Source organism: Bison bison, unplaced genomic scaffold (assembly GCF_000754665.1).
Source record: "Bison bison bison isolate TAMUID 2011002044 unplaced genomic scaffold, Bison_UMD1.0 scf7180017864213, whole genome shotgun sequence".
Classification (NCBI taxonomy): Eukaryota; Metazoa; Chordata; class Mammalia; order Artiodactyla; family Bovidae; genus Bison; species Bison bison.
The window spans coordinates 9,451,613-9,473,536 of NW_011494785.1; the positions used below are offsets into that span (position 1 = coordinate 9,451,613).

General features: G+C 40.7%; 1 protein-coding gene across 4 annotated transcripts in view; it reads left to right on the forward strand.

Annotated features, from left to right (window-relative positions):
• TTC8 (tetratricopeptide repeat domain 8) overlaps positions 1-21,924 on the forward strand; it is a 43,022-nt gene that overhangs the window by 15,419 nt on the left and 5,679 nt on the right. For all 4 annotated transcript variants that reach the window (XM_010845159.1, XM_010845160.1, XM_010845162.1 and 1 more), the window contains 5 exons: positions 6,491-6,578; positions 9,202-9,312; positions 19,734-19,873; positions 21,260-21,434; positions 21,750-21,872. In XM_010845159.1, the coding sequence (XP_010843461.1) occupies positions 6,491-6,578; positions 9,202-9,312; positions 19,734-19,873; positions 21,260-21,434; positions 21,750-21,872 (637 nt within the window). The remainder of the gene's footprint in view (positions 1-6,490; positions 6,579-9,201; positions 9,313-19,733; positions 19,874-21,259; positions 21,435-21,749; positions 21,873-21,924) is intronic.

Sequence of the window (21,924 nt, forward strand, 5' to 3'; positions counted from 1 at the left end):
AAAATTGCACTCATCTCACATGCTAGCAAAGTAATGCTCAAAATTCTCCAAGCCAGGCCTCAGCAATACATGAACCATGAACTTCCAGATGTTCAAGCTGGTTTTAGAAAAGGCAAAGGAACCAGAGATCAAATGGCCAACATCCGCTGGATCACTGGAAAGGCAAGAGAGTTCCAGAAAAACATCTATTTCTGCTTTATTGACTATGCCAAAGCCTTTGACTGTGTGGATCATAATAAACTGGAAAATTCTGAAAGAGATTGGAATTCCAGACCACCTGACCTGCCTCCTGAGGAATCTGTATGCAGGTCAGGAAGCAACAGAACTGGGCATGGAGCAACAGACTGGTTCCAAATAGGAAAAGCAGTACGTCAAGGCTGTATATTGTTACCCTGCTTATTTAACTTATATGCAGAGTACATCAGGAGAAACACTGGGCTGGAAGAAGCACAATCTGGAATCAAGATTGCCAGGAGAAATATCAATAACCTCAGATATGCAGGTGATACCATCCTTATGGCAGAAAGTGAAGAAAAACTAAAAAGCCTCTTGATGAAAGTGAAAGAGGAGAGTGAAAAAGTTGGCTTAAGACTCAACATTCAGAAAACGAAGATCATGGCATCCAGTCCCATCACTTAATGCAAATAGATGGGGAAACAATGGAAACAGTGAGAGACTTTATTTTGGGGGGCTCCAAAATCACTGCAGATGATGACTACAGCCATGAAATTAAAAGACTCTTGCTCCTTGAAAGAAAAGCTATCATCAACCTAGAAACCATGTTAAAAAGCAAAGACATTACTTTGCCAGCAAAGGTCCATCTAGTCAAAGCTATGGTTTTTCCAGTAGTCATGTATGGATGTGAGAGTTGGGCTATAAAGAAAGCTGAGCACCAAAGAATTGATGCTTTTGAAATGTGATGAGAGTCCCTTGGACTGCAAGAAGATCCAGCCAGTCTATCCTAAGGGAGATCAGTCCTGGGTGTTCATTGGAAGGACTGATATTGAAGCTGAAACTATTATACTTTGGCCACCTCATGCGAAGAGTTGACTCATTGGAAAAGACTCTGATGCTGGGAGGGATTGGGGGCAGGAGGAGAAGGGGCCGACAGAGGATGAGATGGCCGGATGGCATCACCAACTTGATGGACATGAGTTTGGGTAAACTCTGGCAGTTAGTGAGGGACAGGGAGGCCTGGCGTGCTGTGATTCATGGGGTCGCAAAGAGTTGGACACAACTGAGTGACTAAACTGAACTGAACATATACAAAAAGTGTTAACATACACAAAACAAATATCACGAACTCACGAAAATTAATAGAAAAAAAAAACAAAACTAGAGCACTGTCATTAAAAAATGGGCAGAGGCTCTGAAAAGACTTTTTTTCTAAAAAAGACAAGAGGCCCAACAGGTACATGAAAAGGTGCTCCACAACTAATCCTCGGAGAAACACAAGTCAAAACCACAGTGAGATTGTCATCTCACATCGGTTAGAATGACTGTTACTGAAAAGACTAGAAATCACAAGTGTTGGCAGGATGTGAGGGAACGAGAACCCTCATGAGCTGGTGGTGGAAGTGTGAATGAGTGCAGCCACAAGGAACACAGTATGGAGGTTCCCGAAAACATGAAAAATGTGCTTGAAATTAACATTTTAAATTAATTAAATTTAAAAATTAATTTTAAGTTAATTAAAAATTGCTGTACCATGTGCTTCAGCAGTTCTCATTCTGAATATCTGTCTGAATAAATGAAAACACTGACTTGAAGAAAAGATACCCGCATCACCATGTTCATTGCAGCATTAATAGCCAAGATATGGAAACAATCTAGTGCCCATGAAATCTTGCTGTTCGAGATGGCATGGATGGGTTTGGAGGGCATTATGCTAAGTAAACTAAGTCTCGTAGAGAAAGACAAATACCCTATGATCTCCCTTATATGAGGAACCAAAAATAATTAACAAAGTTTATAGATACAGAGGACAGATTGGTAGTTGCCTGCGGTTGAGACTAGAGGTGGTCAGATTGGTAGCAGAAGTCAAAAGGTTCAAACATCAATTATAAAATAAATAAGTTGTGGGAATGTCACATAGAGCATGGCAGCCTTGTTAATAATGCTGTATTGTGTGTGCAAAATTTTCTAACAAAGTAAAACTTAAACGTTCTTATCACAAGAAAAAAAATTCTGTAACTGTGTGTGGTGATGGATGTTAATTAGACTTATTGTGATCATCTTGCAATATGTACAAATATCAGATTATTATGTTACATGCCTGAAAAGTTGATATAATGTTATATGGCAATTATATTGAGTTGGCCAAAAAGTTCCTTCTGTTTTTTAAATTAAAAATAAAAGACACATTTTTCAAGACCAAAATAAATGGAAATCCGAAGGTGGAATGTCTGGTCAATATGGCAGAGAAATCAGAACTACTCAGCCACGCTGTAACAATTTTTGCCTGGTCATCAAACAAACGTGGTCTTGCACGATCTTGATGAAAGACTGCATTTTCTGTTGACTAATTCTGCACGCTTTTTGTCGAGTGCTGCTTTTAGTTGGTCTAATTGGGAGCAGTACTTGTTGGAATTAATCATTAGGTTTTCCAGAAACAGCTCATAATACAGGACTCCTTTCCAATCCCAGCATATACACAACATCAGCTTCTTTGGATGAAGACTGGCTTTTGGTGTGGTTGGTGGTGGTACATTTCACTTGCCCCACAATCTCTATCATCCCACACGATTGTACAGTATCCACTTTTCATCACCTGCCACAATTTGTTTTAAAAATGGAGCATTTTCCTTATGTGTAAGTAGAGAATCACATCAGAAATCCAGTCAAGATTTTTTTCTGCTCAACTTATGTGGAACCCAAACATCAAAATGATTAACATACCACACTGGTATAAATGATTTTCAGCACTTGGTTTCAGCATGTCCTGTGAGAAATCTCCAGCACGTAACTTCAGAAACCACTTTTGACTCATTTGATCAGTCACAGCACCTTCTCTACATGCTGCTTTTTTTTTTCTTCTGCATTTCAGTTGCATTTTTTTTATCTTTCTTGAAATAATAAAGCATAGTATTCTGAAAATGTTGCTTTTTTTCTTCTATCTTTAGTATTAAAATGACTGTACAAAAATTCACCAGTTTTGATTTTTTTTTTTTAATGCACACAGATATGACAGCTGTCACAACCTAACAAAATTGTTTTGAATGAAGTTAAAGGATGAGATGGCTGGATGACATCACTGACTCCATGGACATGAGTCTGGGTGAACTCTGGGAGTTGTTGATGGACAGGGAGGCCTGGCGTGCTGCGATTCATGGGGTCGCAAAGAGTCGGACACGACTGAGCGACTGATCTGATCTGATCTGAAAGACAATTAAGCAAATGGCACTCCATTCCAGTACTCTTTCCTGGAAAATCCCACGGACGGAGGAGCCTGTTGGGCTGCAGTCCATGGGGTCACTAAGAGTCGGACACGACTGAGCGACTTCACTTTCACTTTTCACTTTCAGGCATTGGAGAAGGAAATGGCACCCCACTCCAGTGTTCTTGCCTGGAGAATCCAGGGACGGGGGAGCCTGGTGGGCTGCCATCTATGGGGTCGCACAGAGTCGGACACAACTGAAGCTACTTAGCAGCAGCAGCAGCAGAGCCATCTTAACGAAAAAAACCGAATGAACCTTTTGGCCAACCCAGTACCTCAGTTTTTAAAAATGGGCTTTTATTCTGGGAGGTGGGTCATAGAGGATCCTGCTGTGATGTATGTCAGAGAGTGTTTTGCCTATGTTCTCCTCTAGGAGTTTTATAGTTTCTGGTCTTATGTTTAGACCTTTAATCCATTTTGAGTTTATTTTTGTGTATGGTGTTAGAAAGTGTTCTAGTTTCATTCTTTTACAAGTGGTTGACCAGTTTTCCCAGCACCACTTGTTAAAGAGATTGTCTTTAATCCATTGTATATTCTTGCCTCCTTTTCAAAGATAAGGTGTCCATATGTGCGTGGATTTATCTCTGGGCTTTCTATTTTGTTCCATTGATCTATATTTCTGTCTTTGTGCCAGTACCATACTGTCTTGATAACTGTGGCTTTGTAGTAGAGCCTGAAGTCAGGTAGGTTGATTCCTCCAGTTCCATTCTTCTTTCTCAAGATCGCTTTGGCTATTCGAGGTTTTTTGTATTTCCATACAAATTGTGAAATTACTTGTTCTAGCTCTGTGAAGAATACTGTTGGTAGCTTGATAGGGATTGCATTGAATCTATAAATTGCTTTGGGTAGTATACTCATTTTCACTATATTGATTCTTCCAATCCATGAACATGGTATATTTCTCCATCTATTAGTGTCCTCTTTGATTTCTTTCACCAGTGTTTTATAGTTTTCTATATATAGGTCTTTAGTTTCTTTAGGTAGATATATTCCTAAGTATTTTATTCTTTCCGTTGCAATGGTGAATGGAATTGTTTCCTTAATTTCTCTTTCTGTTTTCTCATTATTAGTGTATAGGAATGCAAGGGATTTCTGTGTGTTGATTTTATATCCTGCAACTTTACTATAGTCATTGATTAGTTCTAGTAATTTTCTAGTGGAGTCTTTAGGGTTTTCTATGTAGAGGATCATGTCATCTGCAAATAGTGAGAGTTTTACTTCTTCTTTTCCAATTTGGATTCCTTTTATTTCTTTTTCTGCTCTGATTGCTGTGGCCAAAACTTCCAAAACTATGTTGAATAGTAATGGTGAAAGTGGGCACCCTTGTCTTGTTCCTGACTTTAGAGGAAATGCTTTCAATTTTTCACCATTGAGGATAATGTTTGCTGTGGGTTTGTCATATATAGCTTTTATTATGTTGAGGTATGTTCCTTCTATTCCTGCTTTCTGGAGAGTTTGGAAATAAAAGCAAAAATAAACAAATGGGACCTAACTAACCTTAAAAGCTTCTGCACATCAAAGGAAACTATCAGCAAGGTGAAAAGACAGCCTTCAGAATGGGAGAAAATAATAGCAAATGAAGCAACTGACAAACAACTAATCTCAAAAATATACAAGCAACTCCTACAGCTCAACTCCAGAAAAATAAATGACCCAATCAAAAAATGGGCCAAAGAACTAAATAGACATTTCTCCAAAGAAGACATACAGATGGCTAACAAACACATGAAAAGATGCTCAACATCACTCATTATCAGAGAAATGCAAATCAAGACCACTATGAGGTACCATTTCACACCAGTCAGAATGGCTGCGATCCAAAAGTCTACAAATAATAAATGTTGGAGAGGGTGTGGAGAAAAGGGAACCCTCTTACACTGTTGGTGGGAATGCAAACTAGTACAGCCACTATGGAGGACAGTGTGGAGATTCCTTAAAAAACTGGAAATAGAACTGCCTTATGATCCAGCAATCCCACTGCTGGACATACACACTGAGGAAACCAGAAGGGAAAGAGACACGTGTACCCCAATGTTCATTGCAGCACTGTTTATAATAGCCAGGACATGGAAGCAACCTAGATGCCCATCAGCAGATGAATGGATAAGAAAGCTGTGGTACATACACAATGGAGTATTACTCATCCATTAAAAAGAATTCATTTGAATCAGTTCTAATGAGGTGGATGAAACTGGAGCCTATTATACAGAATGAAGTAAGCCAGAAGGAAAAACACCAATACAGTATACTAACGCATATATATGGAATTTAGAAAGATGATAACAATAACCCTGTGTACGAGACAGCAAAAGAGACACTGATGTATGGAACAATCTTATGGACTCTGTGGGAGAGGGAGAGGGTGGGAAGATTTGGGAGAATGGCATTGAAACATGTAGAATATCATGTATGAAACGAGAAACCAGTCCAGGTTCAATGCACGATACTGGATGCTTGGGGCTAGTGCACGGGGACGACCCAGAGGGATGGTATGGGGAGGGAGGAGGGAGGAGGGTTCAGGATGGGGAGCACATGTATACCTGTGATGGATTCATTTTGATATTTGGCAAAACTAATACAATTATGTAAAGTTTAAAAATAAAATAAAATTAAAAAATAAATAAATAAAAATGGGCTTTTATCTCAAAGTAGATGTTTTTCAAAAAAATGTCATCTTCAGTTCTTCCAATAAAATGGAGGCTCTGAGCATTTCTTTTTTTTTTTTTAATTTTATTTTATTTTTAAACTTTACATAATCGTGTGACATGTCAGCTGACACAAGCAATTTGGTTGGTGACTCACTGGCATCCTGCTCTGATTAGGCTTCAGACAGACTCTACACCCCATTTAAGTGTTCAGACAGTGAATATGGGAATGCTGGCATCTTTTGTCTAACCTGTATAAACATGCATGTGTGCATATAACATTGCCTTCATGGTACATGCTTACTCTTAACAGATGTAATTTGTCTCTAATTCATATCCTCGGTATGAATGAATGCTGGTGGTATTTGTTTTAAATTGATTGTCTAATTTTTAAAATGGTTGTTCTTAGGTTAGGATTGTATCGGGAAGCAGAGAAACAGTTTAAATCAGCCCTGAAGCAGCAAGAAATGGTAGATACATTTCTCTACTTGGCAAAAGTAAGTATTCTTAAATTGAGTGGAATTTGTCTTCTCTGGATAAATGTTTAAATTCCAACCAGCACATGGGGAGAGTTGCCAGTTTCTGTAAGAACAGTTGGCAAGTTAATGTGTTCGGACTTAACATTTTTTTTTTTTTAATGGTAAGGGAAAAGGTGAGAACATTCGGAGGATAACCATCTCAGGAAAAATCGGTTGCCAGGGAAAGTAAGACAGCCTCTTTGAAATATTACCCGTTCGATTGGGAGAACATACTACAGGCCTACTATCCCCAGGGGTCACAAGCCCTAGAGAGGTGTTTTTCTACAACACATTTGTTTCCCGTGTCAGCAGACTATAGAGAACAGGATTGTTTTTATGTAGGTCTTTCACTTTTTGGCTCTGTCATTATAACAAAAACAGTATTTCCCCTTTATTGAGCACCTACTCAGTGTAAGGTATTTTATCAAGTCTTTTCCACATGTAATTTAATTAAACTTTCTTAGCAACACTGCTTTAACATTTCCTTTGTACTGTTGAGGAAAAGGAGACTTAAGAGGATAAGTGAAGATTTTCAGTCTCACTTGCCTGTTAAGAGCCAGCATTCAAACCCAGGGGGCTTCCCCAGTGGCTCAGCAGTAAAGAGTCTGCCTTTCATTGCCGGAGACTCAGGAGATGGGAGTTCAATCCCTGAGTCGGGAAGATCCCCTGGAGATGGAAATGGCAACCCACTCCAGTATTCTTGCCAGGAAAATCCCATGGACAGAGGAGCCTGGCGGGCTACAGTCCACAGAGTCACAGAAGAGTCAGACACGACTGAGAGACTAAACAACAACAATTCAAACCCAGGACTTTCTGATTCTAGAGCCTGAGTGCCACCCACAGCCACAATAGAAGTGAAGGACCACCTGGAATTTTCAGTATTGGAATAAGTGACTACTTTACCCTCACCAAGGCTACTTTAGAAGAAGCATTTGATGAAGTGGTGGTTAGGACATCATCTTGTATTAATATATCTTTAAGAATTTCTTAAATTTAAAAAGTGTTGTAAAGGAGGTTGAAAAGAAGGCAGAAAAGGAAGTGCATCTGCTGCTGCTGCTGCTAAGTCACTTCAGTCCATGGGATTTTCCAGGCAAGAGCACTGGAGTGGGGTGCCATTGCCTTCTCCAAAGGAAGTGCTACTATTTTCCAAATATGGTATTAATGTTAGCATACTAACAGAATCAAAGGGAAGTTCTGCCATATAAACTTACTGTGCTGGCTTAGTATGTTTATAGTAGTTTTTAAAAAACGTTTGAAACTCTAATATCTAAGTGTCTTTATACATTATATGTTAAATTCTAAAAAGGTTTCTAAACATCACAGTAAAGTTTTCTGACAGCTTGAAATAATAATTCAGGTTACAGTATTTGACTATTATCTTCTTAATTAATAATTACTTGCCATGTGGTTAAAAATGTACTTTTTATTTTAACTATTGTTAAATACATGGTTTGATTATTTTTTCATAAATTGATTTGCTTAACTCTGTTGTTGCCTATGTGACTATATAGGGTTACAATTTACTTGTTTTTTTTAATATGTGAAGGAATTATTGCTAAGTAATTGGAGACCAAGCAGATTTTAGGAACCACGTTATTTCTTATAATTTAAGCTTGTTAATTTAAGAATTATTAAATATTTTATATTACTTCACATATGGAATTATATTATTATATTTTAAAAAGCAATTCAGAAGCATGTAAGGTAAAAATTGAAAAGTTTTCATCCATACCCTTTCCTGTAGTCTCATTGTTTATCAGTAAACACTGCAGGCAGTTTTGTGTGTCTCCATTTGGGCTTCTTCAAAGCACAGTCTAAATGTTTAGGAAGAAATGGAGGATCCAAGATCATGAAGAAAATAAAATGTCATCATCTTATGTTTCTATACATAGAACTGTAGTTCTCCTTTTAGAAGTTCCTGATAGGTTGTGGTTTATCCACGCTGAATATCTCATTGCTAATTAAGTGGTGGAAACTGTTAAACGGGAGTATCGAGTGCTAACCCTCTCAACTCCCTGCCCCTCTACCCTGCACATGTGTTTCCTTCTACTTCTCAGGGTCCTTCTCCCCAACTCCTCCAGAGGCTTCCCCAGCTGCTGCTCCTCAGACTTTCCCCTGGGGCATGCCCTCTTTCTCCAGCATCTTCAAAATCAGCCTCACAATTGGCCCTTCGTGCCTGCCTGTAGACACACTTAGGTCTGTCCTATCCTAAAAAAGATTTTCCCCTGATCCTCTCTTTTTTAAAAATCAATGTATTTTAATTGCAGGATAATTGTTTTACAGCATGTGATAGTATTGGGCGTACATCAGCATCCTTTTCTAGTTACTCTCTAGTCTGTGTGACGGTAGTAAGCCCACAGTAAGTGTTTGCTGAAGGAATAAATGAATAAATGTGTCACACACAGCATGAGGAGATATAACTATACATCATTATTGGAAATTAATCCTACACATTTCTGAAAAATGTTTACTGTAATATCTAGGAGATAATTTGTTACTAAGCAATAATTTTAAATTTGTCATAATGAAAAAAAAATAATAAATTTGTCATAATGAATACTGTTATTTTAAGTCCTTTTGTTGAAGTGTATCCTGGTTTTAGGTTTACATCTCATTGGATCAGCCCTTGACTGCTTTAAATCTTTTCAAACAAGGCTTAGACAAGTTTCCAGGAGAGGTAACCCTACTTTGTGGAATTGCCAGGATCTATGAGGTAAGGTTCCTATCTTTCAAAAAGTTGACATACAATTGAGGTTATATGCTACTTAAGTAAGTTCATAGTCCCTTGGGGTCTTATAAAATGTAACATTTTGTAAAATTATGATTGTTGGCCAGTGATTTACGAACAGAATAAGAGATTTTAGTGTATACATTAAACAAACTTAACTTTTTATGATGAAGTATTTCAAACACACAGAGGGTATAGAGAATGGTATGAGATAGGAATTTGAATTAGTGCCTCCCTCTGCATAGTTGGTTGTCCCAGCACATTAACTGATCCTCCTCTCAGGTCTGTACTGTCAAGCAGCAGGGTTTTTTTCTGTGTATGTGGTAGATATGTTTTGGGTTTTCTATTCTGTTCTGTTGGTCTGCTCGTCTATCCTTACACCAATATTATACCATCTTAACTCCTGTAGCTTTATTATACTTACTCTTTGGGAGGGCTTTGTTCATCTTCATTAGGAATGTCTTGGCTATTTTGGACTTTTGTTTATTCTGGTAAATTTTAGAGCCATTTTTGTCAAATTTCATGAAAAGCCCCATTGAGTTGTTCTCGCTGCTGCCTAATTAAGGTAGCTTCATAATAATTCTTGATGTCAGGTGGGGAAATTCTACCACCTGTTGTTCCCAGTTGGTTATGCTTGGCCCTTTGCTCTTCCATATTAAAAAACCCTGTTGGCATGTGGATTGGAATTGCATTGAATGTAAGAATGATGGGGGTGGAGGGTCTGCTTTTCTTCCCAAGGGGGATCATGATATAACTTTCCATTTACTTTAGGCCTTTTGTTGTTGTTGTTGTTGTCTTTCAATGAATATCTTGTAATTATCTTCATAAATGTTTTGTTGAGAGTCCCCAAAACCACTGTGAGGTTCAGTGATTTATTAGGTCTCGGGACTCGGCACACAGTTGTACTCATAGCCATGATTTTTTGTAGCAAAAGGATACAAAGCAAAATCAGTAAAGGGAAAAGGCATGTGGGGCAAAGTTTAGAGGAAACCAGACACAGGCTTTCAAGAGTTCCCCTCGCACCCACCCCGACCCCTGGTGGTTAGGGTTACAGAGGACACATTTGATCTTCCTGCAAGTTGTGGCAACATGTGTGAAGCACTGTCTGCCAGAGAAGCTCATCAGAGACCTGGGATCCATCACATAAAGAAGGCTGAGCGCTGATGCTTTCGAACTGTGGTGCTGCAGAAGACTTGAGAGTCCCTTGGACCGCAAGGAGAGCAAACCAGTCCATCCTAAAGGAAGTCAGTCCTGAATATTCACTAGAAGGGCTGATACTGAAGCTCCACCTGATGGGAAGACCCGACTCATTGGAAAAGACCCTGATGCTGGGAAAGATTGAAGGCAGGAGGAGAAAGGGATGACAGAGGATGAGATGGTAGGATGGCATCACCACCTCAATGGACATGAGTTTGAGCAAACTCCGGGAGATAGTGAAGAACAGGGAAGCCTGGTGTGCTGCAGTTCTTGGGGTCTCAGAGAGTCGGACACGACTTAGCGACTGAACAACAACAATCTGTTACTGGGGGCTGGCCATAGAGGGAGGCACCGTCTGCCTATCACGTACCAGGACCCCAGACTCCAAGAAGTGAAGCAGGTGTTTGTACACCACATGAAGGTGTAGTGAGCCACGCTATCATTTGGGGAAAGTTATATAAGCATAGGGCACTAGCTGGGCTTCCCAGGTGGCGCCAACGGCAAAGAATCCGTGTGCCAGTGCAGGAGATGTAAGAGACGCGGGTTCAGTCCCTGGGTCGGGAGGATCCCATGGAGGAAGGCATGACGACCCAGTCCAGCGTTCTTGCCTGGAGGATCCCAAGGACTGAGGGGCCTGGTGGGCTGTAGTCCATAGGGTCGCAAAGAGTCAGACACGATTGAAGCGACTTAGCACTCACGCACGCACACACGCACAGGGCGCTAGCCAGGTTCTAAGTTACTGACCAGGGGCCAGCCTTTCAAGCAGGCCTTTCTAAGAGTAGCAGTCCCAGGCTTACTGTGTTAACTCTTTTCTGCACAGATGTATTTGTGGGAAAATTGTGAATGAACTGCTCTTTTTTTCTCTTGTGTTTTCTATGGTCATTTCTGGTGAGTGGTAATGTAGTAATTTAAGTTGATTTGATACTAAAACTTGGCTAAATAGTCTTTTTAATAACATCATAGATTCTCTTAGATTTTCTAAGTAAATAAAACAATCATCTGCAAATGTACATAGTTTTATCTCTTAATTTCAGTTATTTTACTTAAAAAAACTTAATTTAACAGAAGCATCTTTGTTCTCTTTTAAATTTCTTGAAATGCTGGGTATGATCTTTTAAAATTATTTTGTTAGAAAAAAGAATGGAAAGTATTAATAGTTTCCATACCTGGGTAGTAGTGTGTGAATGGTTTTTATTTTATTTTCCAGATTTTCTGTAATTAACATGTATTACTTGTAATATGAAAACAACAAATATTTTCCTTAAATTGTTTAGAAATAGCTTCTCCTTGTGAAATGTAATTTTGATAAGCATATAAATAGAAACGTTTGACCATTCTCTAAAAAAGCAATATCAGTATCTCTGTATCTTTAGTTGTGTAACCTTAAATTGAACATGAACAAGATTTTGACCAAGAAGCTTAGGAAGGAAATAGAGTCCATTCTGAAAGCTGCAAAATTCATGGTGGTGACTGTCTTGATGCAGTTGGAATTGTTTGTGCCTTTTGTTCCTTCTGCCCTTCTCAGGTGGAAGCTGCTGTTAGAAGGAACTGGTGGGAAGGATTCCTTCCACGCTCCCATTACAGTGATCGTTGCTATGGCTGGGACAGGGAGCAGGTCTGGAGTGGATTCTTTAACCGGCTACCTTCTTCCTTCCCCTGCTCTGGGTCTGGCCAGGACTTGGAGGAGCACATTCTTTTATAAGGGTGACAGGGGAAGGCTTTGTGAGAAAAAGTAGAATCTGAATTTTTACTCAAAAGAAGAAAGAAGTGAAAAGAGAGCATCCTAGTTTTGAGGATGACATCGTGTACAAATAGGGTGTCCGAGGACTGAGCATAGACTTGGAACAGCTGGATGCAGCATTTCCCCTTGAATTTACATGGTTAATTTCACTTATGGCAAAGTTTGCCTTACAAAGATTTCCACTGTGTTCCTTTTCTCCTTATGTAACAGTGGATTGAGGGTTAATTAGTAAAGTTTGGTTCTTAGCCTTGGAGCTTACACAGCATATGCCTTTAGGGATTTTTGTATATCATACTTTTCTCTGGAGGAAGTTTTTTCCTTTATGTTCTTTTTATTTTTTATCACTTTCATTTTGATCTTGTTTTTTTTAAATGAGCATGTTGTGCTGCCTATTATTTATTGATTGTTCTGTACAGAATCTTGTTTTAAATGATTTATCCTTGCTAAATTTATTTGGTTGTGGTTTTACTTTTTCTTGGGGCCTTTTGTTTATTCATTTGAAAGGCAGGCCTTTATTTGAACTATTCTGTGTTAAAAGGTTCAAATAAAGGCCTGTCTTGCTTCCCTGGTGGCTCAGATGGTAAAGAATCCGCCTGCAATGCGGGAGAGCTGGGTTTGATCCCTGGGTTGGGAAGATCCCCTGGAGGAGGGCATGGCAACCCACTCCAGTATTCTTGCCTGGAGAATTCAATGGACAGAGGAGCCTGGCAGGTTACAGTTCAAGGAGTCGCAAAGAGTTGGACACGACTGAGTGGCTAAGCACAGCACGCTGCAAATGTTAAAAGGTGTTTGAAACTGAATAATTACCCTAGGAAATATTGTTCTCATGGTCCTTGAACTTTACTGTATATAGAAATGACTTTGGGGGTGTTTGAGAGTGAGGCCCATCTTCCTCCTCCTGACTCACATGTCCTGGAAAGTGGGATACAGGCTTTTGTCTGCTGAGCAAGCTCACAAGGTGATTCTGATATATAACAGAGTTTGAGAATCATCGCAAAATTCACTTCCCTAAGTTATTTACAGTTTTGTTTTAAATAACTAAAACCCAGTGTTGATATTCTGTTCAGTTCAGTCACTCAGTCATGTCCAACTCTTTGCAACCCCATGGACTGCAGCATGCTAGGCCTCCCTGTCCATCACCAATTCCCAGAGTTGACTCAAACTCATGTCCATCAAGTTGGTGATGCCATCCAACCATCTCATCCTCTGTTGTCCCCTTCTCCTCCCGCCTTCAATCTTTCCCAGCATCAGGGTCTTTTCAGATGAGTCAGTTCTTTAATTTAACTCAGATGATATTCTGTGGATTAGTTCGAAAAATAATCACTAATAACTACTGTAATAATCACTTAAATGATAGTTGAAGTGATATTTGTATGTTTGAAAATATTATTTTAAATCTACATTTATAAAATTTATTCTTAAGCTACTATAAACAGTTCTAATGCTGGAATAGATTAAAGAAAGGACAGAAATAGAATCTGTGTGTATTCATACATATGAAAATTTATGTGATAAAGACTGTCTATTAAACCAACTGGATTATTGGATTGTTTAATAACTTCAGAATAGAGCTGGATGAGTAATGAGTTCTTATCCTGAAAGAACACATTGCTGGGACTTCCCGGGTGATCCACACTCCAAATGCAGGGGGACTGTGTTTGATCCCTGGTCAGGGAACTAGATCTCACCTGCCTCAACTGAAGAGTTCAGGTGCCGCAACCAAAGACTCTGCATGCCACTATGAAGACCCGGGGCAGCCAAATAAATAAATACTTTAAAAAAAAAAGGAACCCATTGCTACCAGGTGACTAGAAGATTTAAAACCATGAATGTTTCAGAAGAAGTACAGATGAATTATTTATATAAACTTGAATTGGGGAAGACCTTTCTAAACATGATACTAATTCAGAAAGCCATAATAGAAAAAATTTATCAATATGAGAACATAAAGGTTAAATTTTCTATGCTGTAAAAACGAAAATACAAATCAAAGCAAACCCTAACAAAACAGGTAAAAATATCAAACAGGGAACATATTTGCCATACCTGGGACAGGGAAGAAAAGGCTACTTTTACTCTCTTCACTTTATATGTTGCTCAACAATTGCTGGGTTTCAGGTGGTTTATAGATTGACGGGAGAATTACACACCGACACGTAAGTGTGCATATCCACGCTTATAAATTCTCATTTTGGTCAGGAACATAAGCATGGAAACCAGAACAGGTATTTCCTCAGAGCACTGGTGGGGGTGAGACCACGGTGTGGCCCTTGTCTTTGCAGCCCACATGGTGACCTGGCCCCTCTCCATGCAAGTGGTCGCTCCAGAGCTGAGACAGCAGCCAGACTCCGGCCGCAGTTCAACTACACCAGCGCCCTTTCGTCCTGGTGCTGGTTGACACACGCCTGGAAGGACTCAACCAAACCACCTGTGCTTTCCCTCTGAAGGGAATGTTCACAAACACGTGGCCTTCCTGGGTTGTGAGCGCAAGTCCGCATCAGCACGCGTTCATCGTCAAGCAGGAGAAAGCAGGCAGTGCCCAGTGACCCTGGAGCCACAGCTGTGTCTCCAGCTCTCCTGAGCCCCAAGGGCAGTTTCCCACCCGAGCCCCTCACACAAACCAACAATGAGAAGACAAGAGCTGGGACCGCAAAGCTGACAAAAGGCGTGAATCCACAGTTCGCAGGGAAAGAGATGTGTGGTGTGTCGAGTGCTAACCTCAGTGGTAATTAAGGAAATGAAAGCTGAAACAACAGTGTCACTTTTTACTTAAGGATGACTAAGTTTCATGGCATTTAAGGTTGTCGAGGGCGTAGAGGAACAGATGTCACATATGAACATTATTGCTGGGAGCGTACACTGGTACAACCCATTTGGAGGCTATTTGCAGTTACTTGTGAGATTTTTGAATGTGCATTTAAGTTTATTTAATATCAGCACATATTTTATAACAACTTTGAGAAATTTCATATAAGGTTGTCAAAGACATGTTGTGTGTCTGTTCAGTCGCTAAGTCGTGTCCAGCACTTTTGCAGCCCCTTTGAATGTAGCCTGCCTGGCTCTTCTGTCCGTGGGATTCTCCAGGCCAGAATAGTGGAGTGGGTTGCCATGTCCTTCTCCAGGACATCTTCCTGACCCAGGGATCGAACCCTCATCTCCTGCATTGGCAGGCAGATGTTCTTCACCACTAAGCTGGTGGGGAAGCCCCAAAGACATGTTAGTTTCAGTCTAAAATTCCTAGAGATTACATAAGTTAAGTCCATGACCATCAATCAAGCATGCAGACATTCTAAGGCATTTTTTAAAAACTGAAGTATAATTGTTTATAGAAGTGTCTTAATTTCAGGTATGCAAAGTGGAAACAGACTTACAGACATAGGAGACAAACTTAATGGTTACCAGAGGGAAGAGGGGGTGGTGTGGGTGGCAGATATAGACTTCTGAGGTAATTTTATTGAACCAAAGCCTTGAAACGGCTGACCACTAGGGCTGGAATCTTTTTTGAATTGGGTGTTACCACCTGTGGCAGACTGAATTTTCTGCCTGCCTACCCACGCGCGGTCTTAGGTTGAAGCCCCAGCCCCCTGTGGAGGGTGTCTAGAGACAGGGCCTTGGGGAGATAATTAGGGTTAGATGAGCTCATGAGGGTGGGTCCTCATGATGGGATTAGTGCCCCTATATGGCAAGACACCATTCCTTCCCCACAAATGGGTCTGGATTCCATATATATGCGTTAATATATGAGATTTGTTTTTCTCTTTCTGACTTATTTCACTCTGTATAACGGGCTCTAGGTTTATCCACCTCACTAGAAGTGACTCAAACTTGTTGTTTTCTATGCTGAGTAATTCTCCGTTGTGTATATATATACACACACACACGTATCGCAGATGTAGAGAATGGACTGTGGACACAGTGGGGAGGGAGAGCGTGGGACGAACGGGGAAGTGGCGTCAACATTTATACAGTACCATGTGTAAAAGGGGTAGCTGGTGAGAGGCTGCTGTATGACACAGGAAGCCCAGCCTGAGGCTCTGTGATGACCTCGAGGGCTGGGATGAGGGGAGGGGTGGAAGGTTTGGGAGGAAAGGGGATAGATGTATAATTATGGCTGATTTGTGTTTTATGCAGAAACAAAAACACAACATTGTAAAGATATTTTTAAAAAGACCCCAGAAAGCACTTGAGTGCTCTCTCTCTCTCACACAAGGACACAGTGAGAAGGTGGCCCTCTGAACCAGGAAGAAAGTCCTCACTAAAACGCTATGACGTCAGCTCTGTGACCTTGGACTTCAAGCCTCCAGAACTGTGAGGACAGAAATTCCTGTTGTTTAAGCCACTCCGTCTATGGTAGTTTGTTACGGCAGCCTGAGTAGACGAGCACACCAAGTTCGGCACCTGTGACACTGAATGAAGCCTTGTGCTGTGGAGTGCTGTTGCCGTGTGAATGTCCTCTTTGGAAAAAAAACCTATTCAGGTCTTCTGTCTGTTTTTAATTGGGTTATTTGTTTTTTGATATTGCGTTGTATGAGCTGTTGATATGTTTTGGATACTAACCACTCATCAGTCATCTAATTCGCATATATTTTCACCCATTCATTAGGTTGTTTCCATTCTGTCAATGGTTTTCTTTGCTGTGCAGAAGCTTTTAAGTCTATTTAGGTCCCATTTGGTTATTTTTGCTTTTTCTTCCTTTGCTTTAGGAGACAGATCCAGAAAAAGTAGTGCTATGATACATGTCAGAGACTATTCTGCCTGTGTTTTCTTCTAGGAGTTTTATGGTTTCTGGTCTTATGTTTTGGTCTTTAGTCCATTTTGAGTTGCAGCCAGCAGGGGCTGCTCATCATCACCGTGTACAGGCTCCTCAGGTGGTGGCTTCTCTTGTCGTGGAGCAAGGGCTCCAGGCACGTGGGCGCAGGAGCTGTGGCACGCGGGCACAGGAGCTGTGGGATGTGGGCTCAGGAGCTGTGGCGCGTGGGCTCAGTAATGGTGACACATGGGCTTAGTTGCCCTGAAGCATATGGAATCTTCCCAGACCAGGGATCGACCCCCTGTCCTCTGTATAAGTAGGCAGATTCTTAACCGCTGGACCACCAGTGGTTAAATCCTTGACTTTATTTTTGAATATAGTGTGAGAGAATTTTCCAACTTCATTCTTTTACATGTAGTGCACCAGTTATTGAAGACACTGTCTTTTCTCCACTGTATATTCTTGCCTCCTTTGTGGTAGATTAATTGACCATAATAAGTATGTGGTTTTATTTCTGGGCTCTCTGTTCCAATGATCTATTAATATACGTCTCTTTTTGTGCCAGCACCATACTGTTTTGATTATTGTAGCTTTGTAGTGCAGTCTCAAATCAGGAAGCATGATTCCTCCAGCTTCTTCTTCTTCTTTCTTCATATTGTTTTGACTATTCAGGGTCTTTCTTGTCTCCATACAAATTTTAAAATTATTTGTTCCAGTTCTGTGAAAAATGCCATTGCTAGTTTGATAGAGTGGAGAAGGCAATGGCACCCCACTCCAGTACTCTTGCCTGGAAAATCCCATGGACGGAGGAGCCTGGTAGGCTGCAGTCCATGGGGTCGCTAAGAGTCGGACACGACTGAGCGACTTCACTTTCACTTTTCACTTTCATGCATTGGAGAAGGAAATGGCAACCCACTCCAATGTTCTTGCCTGGAGAATCCCAGGGACGGGGGAGCCTGGTGGGCTGCCGTCTATGGGGTCACACAGAGTGAGACAGGACTGAAGCAACAGCAGCAGCAGCAGCAGCAGTTTGATAGAGATTGAATTGAATCTGTAGATTGCCTTGGGTGGTATAGTCATTTTAACTATATTGATTCTTCAAATCTAAGAATATGCTGTATCTTTCCATCTGTTTGTTTTGTCTTCAGTTTCTTTCATTAGTGTCTTAAAGTTTTCCAAGTATAAGTCTTTTACCTCCTTAAGGTAGGTTTATTCCTAGTATTTTGTTCTTTTTTATGTGATGGTAAATAGGATGTTTCCTTAATTTCTCTTTCTGATAGTTTGTTGTTAATGCATAGAAATGCAATAGATTTCTATATATACGTTTGTATCCTGAAGTGTTACCAACTTCATTGATGAGCTCCAGTAGTTTTCTGGTGGTATCTTTAGGAATTTCTATGTATAATATCATGTCATCTGTAAATAGTGATAGTTTTATTTCTTCCTTTCCAATTTGGATTCCTTTTATTTCTTTTTCTTCTCTGGTTGCTGTGGCTAGGACTTCCAATACTAAGTTGAATAAAAGTGAGAGTGGGCCTCCTCGTCTTATTCCTGATCTTAGAAAAAATGCAGAAATCCTCAACAAAATATTAACTGAATCTGACAATACGTTAAAAGGATCATACACCATCATCAAGCAGGATTTATCTCAGGGATGCAAGGATTTTTCAATATTTGCAAATCAATCAATGTGATATCCATCTTTACAAATTGAAGAATAAAAACCATATCTTAATAGATGCAGAAAAGCTTTTGAGAAAATTCAACATCCATTTATGATAAGAATTCTCCAGAAAGAGGTCATAGAGGAATCATACCTCATCATAATAAAGTCCACGTATGACAGATCCACAGCTGACATCAGACTTAATGATGAAAAGCTGAAAGGCCTTCTTCTAAGACAGCAAGTGTTCACGTGCTTGTCTTCCTACCAGATGTAACCTCCTTGAGGACAGTGCCGCTGTCTTTCTGTGTCCAAGGGGGATTGGTCCCAGGATACCCCTGGGTTGTCAAGATCTGTGGATGCTCCAGTCCCTTATATAATGTGGCAGAGTATTTGCATATAACCTGCCCACATCTATCTGTATACTTCATTTATTTAAAAATTTTTATCTGTCTGTGTTGGGTGTTAGTTACTTCACATGGGATCTTTCACTGTGGTGCGTGGGTTCTCTCATGGCAGCACATGGCTGTTGTTGCTGCACAGCCTGTGGGGTCTTAGTTCCCCAACCAGGAATTGAACCTGCATTCCCTGCATTGCAAGGAGGATTCGTAACCTCTGGGCCTCCGGGAAGTCCACATGTGTATACTTTAAATCACCTCTAGATCGCTTATGATGCCTAATGCAATACAAATGCTATGTAAATAGCTGGAGATGCAAAGTAAATGGTATATAAATAATTTCCAGTGCAGCAAACTCAAGTTTTGCTTTTTGGAACTTTCTGGAATTTTTTTCTAAATATTTTTGATCTGTGGCTCACCGAACTCATGAAAGCGAAACTACAGATGCGGGGCGGGGGTGGGTGGTGACTGTAATTTTATCCTTTTGTTCACATTGTGTCCCCAGGGCCTAGAACAGAGTCTGGCTGTGGTAGGCTCTTACTGAATATTGAATTGGAAAAAATACTGAATTGAATAAAATAATGTAAGCCAGTCATCACTAACAATTTCTTGTTGAATATTAATACGGTATTGCTCTTCCCTCTTGATGGAGAATAGGAGATGAACAATATTTCATCAGCCACTGAATACTACAAAGAGGTTTTGAAACAAGACAATACTCATGTGGAAGCCATTGCGTGCATTGGAAGCAACCACTTCTACACTGATCAGCCAGAAGTAGCGCTCCGGTTTTACAGGTGCACTCTACGTTCAGTTTGTAAAACTGCTTTCCTGTGAAATAGTGATGCAAAAAGTGATACAGATGGAACGAAGATGCAGGGAAGTAATGTGTGGGACATGCTTATATGAGACTAAAAAGTGATACAGATGAACGAAGACGCAGGGAAATAATGTGTGGGCCATGCTTATATGAGACTAAACATTCAGGCACCCAGGTGTTTTATGACTACTGAACCTATTTCTAAATAATTTGGAAATGCAGAAGTATTTAGCATCTTGCAGAAACACACCTGGATAAATGCCTACGTTTAACACCATGTCCGTGTATGTGAATTGGCCATTTTGTCATCAACCAATAGCAACAGTTACCAGAAGCTTCCACGTCACTGCCTCCACTGATATCACTGTTCAGTTCAGTTCAGTTCAGTACCACTGTCCATAGTGTCAAAACCTCAAAGGTGAAATAATAATGTGATTTGTGAAGAGTAGTGGACCCCAGGCTCTAAAGTTGTGATGAGCACCTTAAAACAGAATCCCACAAATACGTTTGCAAAATCTAAATAAGTTATGTTCACTGGTTCTTTGAGCACATACTTATTTTACCCTACAGATGGTTTCTGAGATTAATTTTTAAATTATGACTTCCTCTTCAGCCCTTGGGTAATAAACAGGGAGGTAACTGGCAGCTGACAGGAGTTCTTTCTAAGTATATGTTGGAGCACAAAAGAGAATAATGTGAATCCCAGCCTGTGCCCACACAGCCGTCTCTACTCCCCTACCCCCGGAGCGGGTCACGGGTTCCTCAGGGCAGCTGGGATGATTTTGACATGCTTGTCGGAACTCTCTCATCCTTCGGGATTAATGATGAATAGAAGCAAAATAGGGTTCTTGAGCTGCAGCGTGAAAGCTAAACGGGGAACATCGGGATCCCCCTACAGTCTTGTCTTCCTGAGTGGGAGCTCACTGGAGGTCACTGGATGTAGCTGAACCACACAACACAACCAGAATCCAACTCAGCCGAAAACTCGGGAGGCTAAACAGAGGCCTCGAGCTTGGTTAGAAGGTCTTAGAAATTTCCCTTCCGAGCCTGAGGACAGAGTGTGCAGGGGTTTTACTTTATGTGACTATTTATTTATTATTTTGATACTCTAGCAAAGCTTTTGGGGGGAAAAAAAAGTCAGTTATTCTGACTTTGCCTCTGGATACATTTCTCATGACTGGAACCATTACAAAAGACATGCTTTTGAATTTGCTTTAAACTCTTTTTCATTTACTATAATACTTTCTGTTCTTTGGAGGCTATTAAAAATGTATAAAATGAGTTCATTTCTAACTTTGTAAAAAATATGTCAATATCTGTAAAGTTGATCTGACGCCAGAGAGTGTGTGTTCTTTTCAAAAAGGCGACTCCTCCAGATGGGTGTTTACAACTGCCAGCTTTTTAACAACCTGGGGCTGTGTTGCTTCTACGCCCAGCAGTACGATATGACTCTGACCTCGTTTGAACGTGCCCTTTCTCTGGCTGAAAATGAAGAAGAGGTAGCTGACGTCTGGTACAACTTGGGACACGTCGCTGTGGTACGTTGTTTCCCTGATAGAGCTTCTGTTCTAGAAAAGGTAGCCACGCGTTAGTCTTGAAGACATTTTCATGTACTGGAAATCCAGGTTTGGTTACAGTCCTTATACCAATTTATAGAGATTTCTGGGAGTCACCCAAACTCGTTTTACATCCCCAGGTTAATCCCCTTACGTACAAGTCACAGCCGACTCCTGTGCCGGGATGTGTCGTTTTCTCTGCGGTGGCAGGAAAGATGTGTGTGGGGTGAGGAGGTCGGAGGCGGCGGGAGCAAGTGGCTGGATTTGTGTGTGCGAGTTTGCGCTCTTCTCTTACAGGGAACAGGGGACACGAACCTGGCCCACCAGTGCTTCCGGCTGGCTCTGGTGAGCAACAACCAGCACGCAGAGGCCTACAACAACCTGGCCGTGCTGGAGATGCGGAGGGGCCACGTGGAGCAGGTCAGCCAGCCCCATGGGCTGCACACAGCCTGCTTGCTCCCCAGAGCAGCAG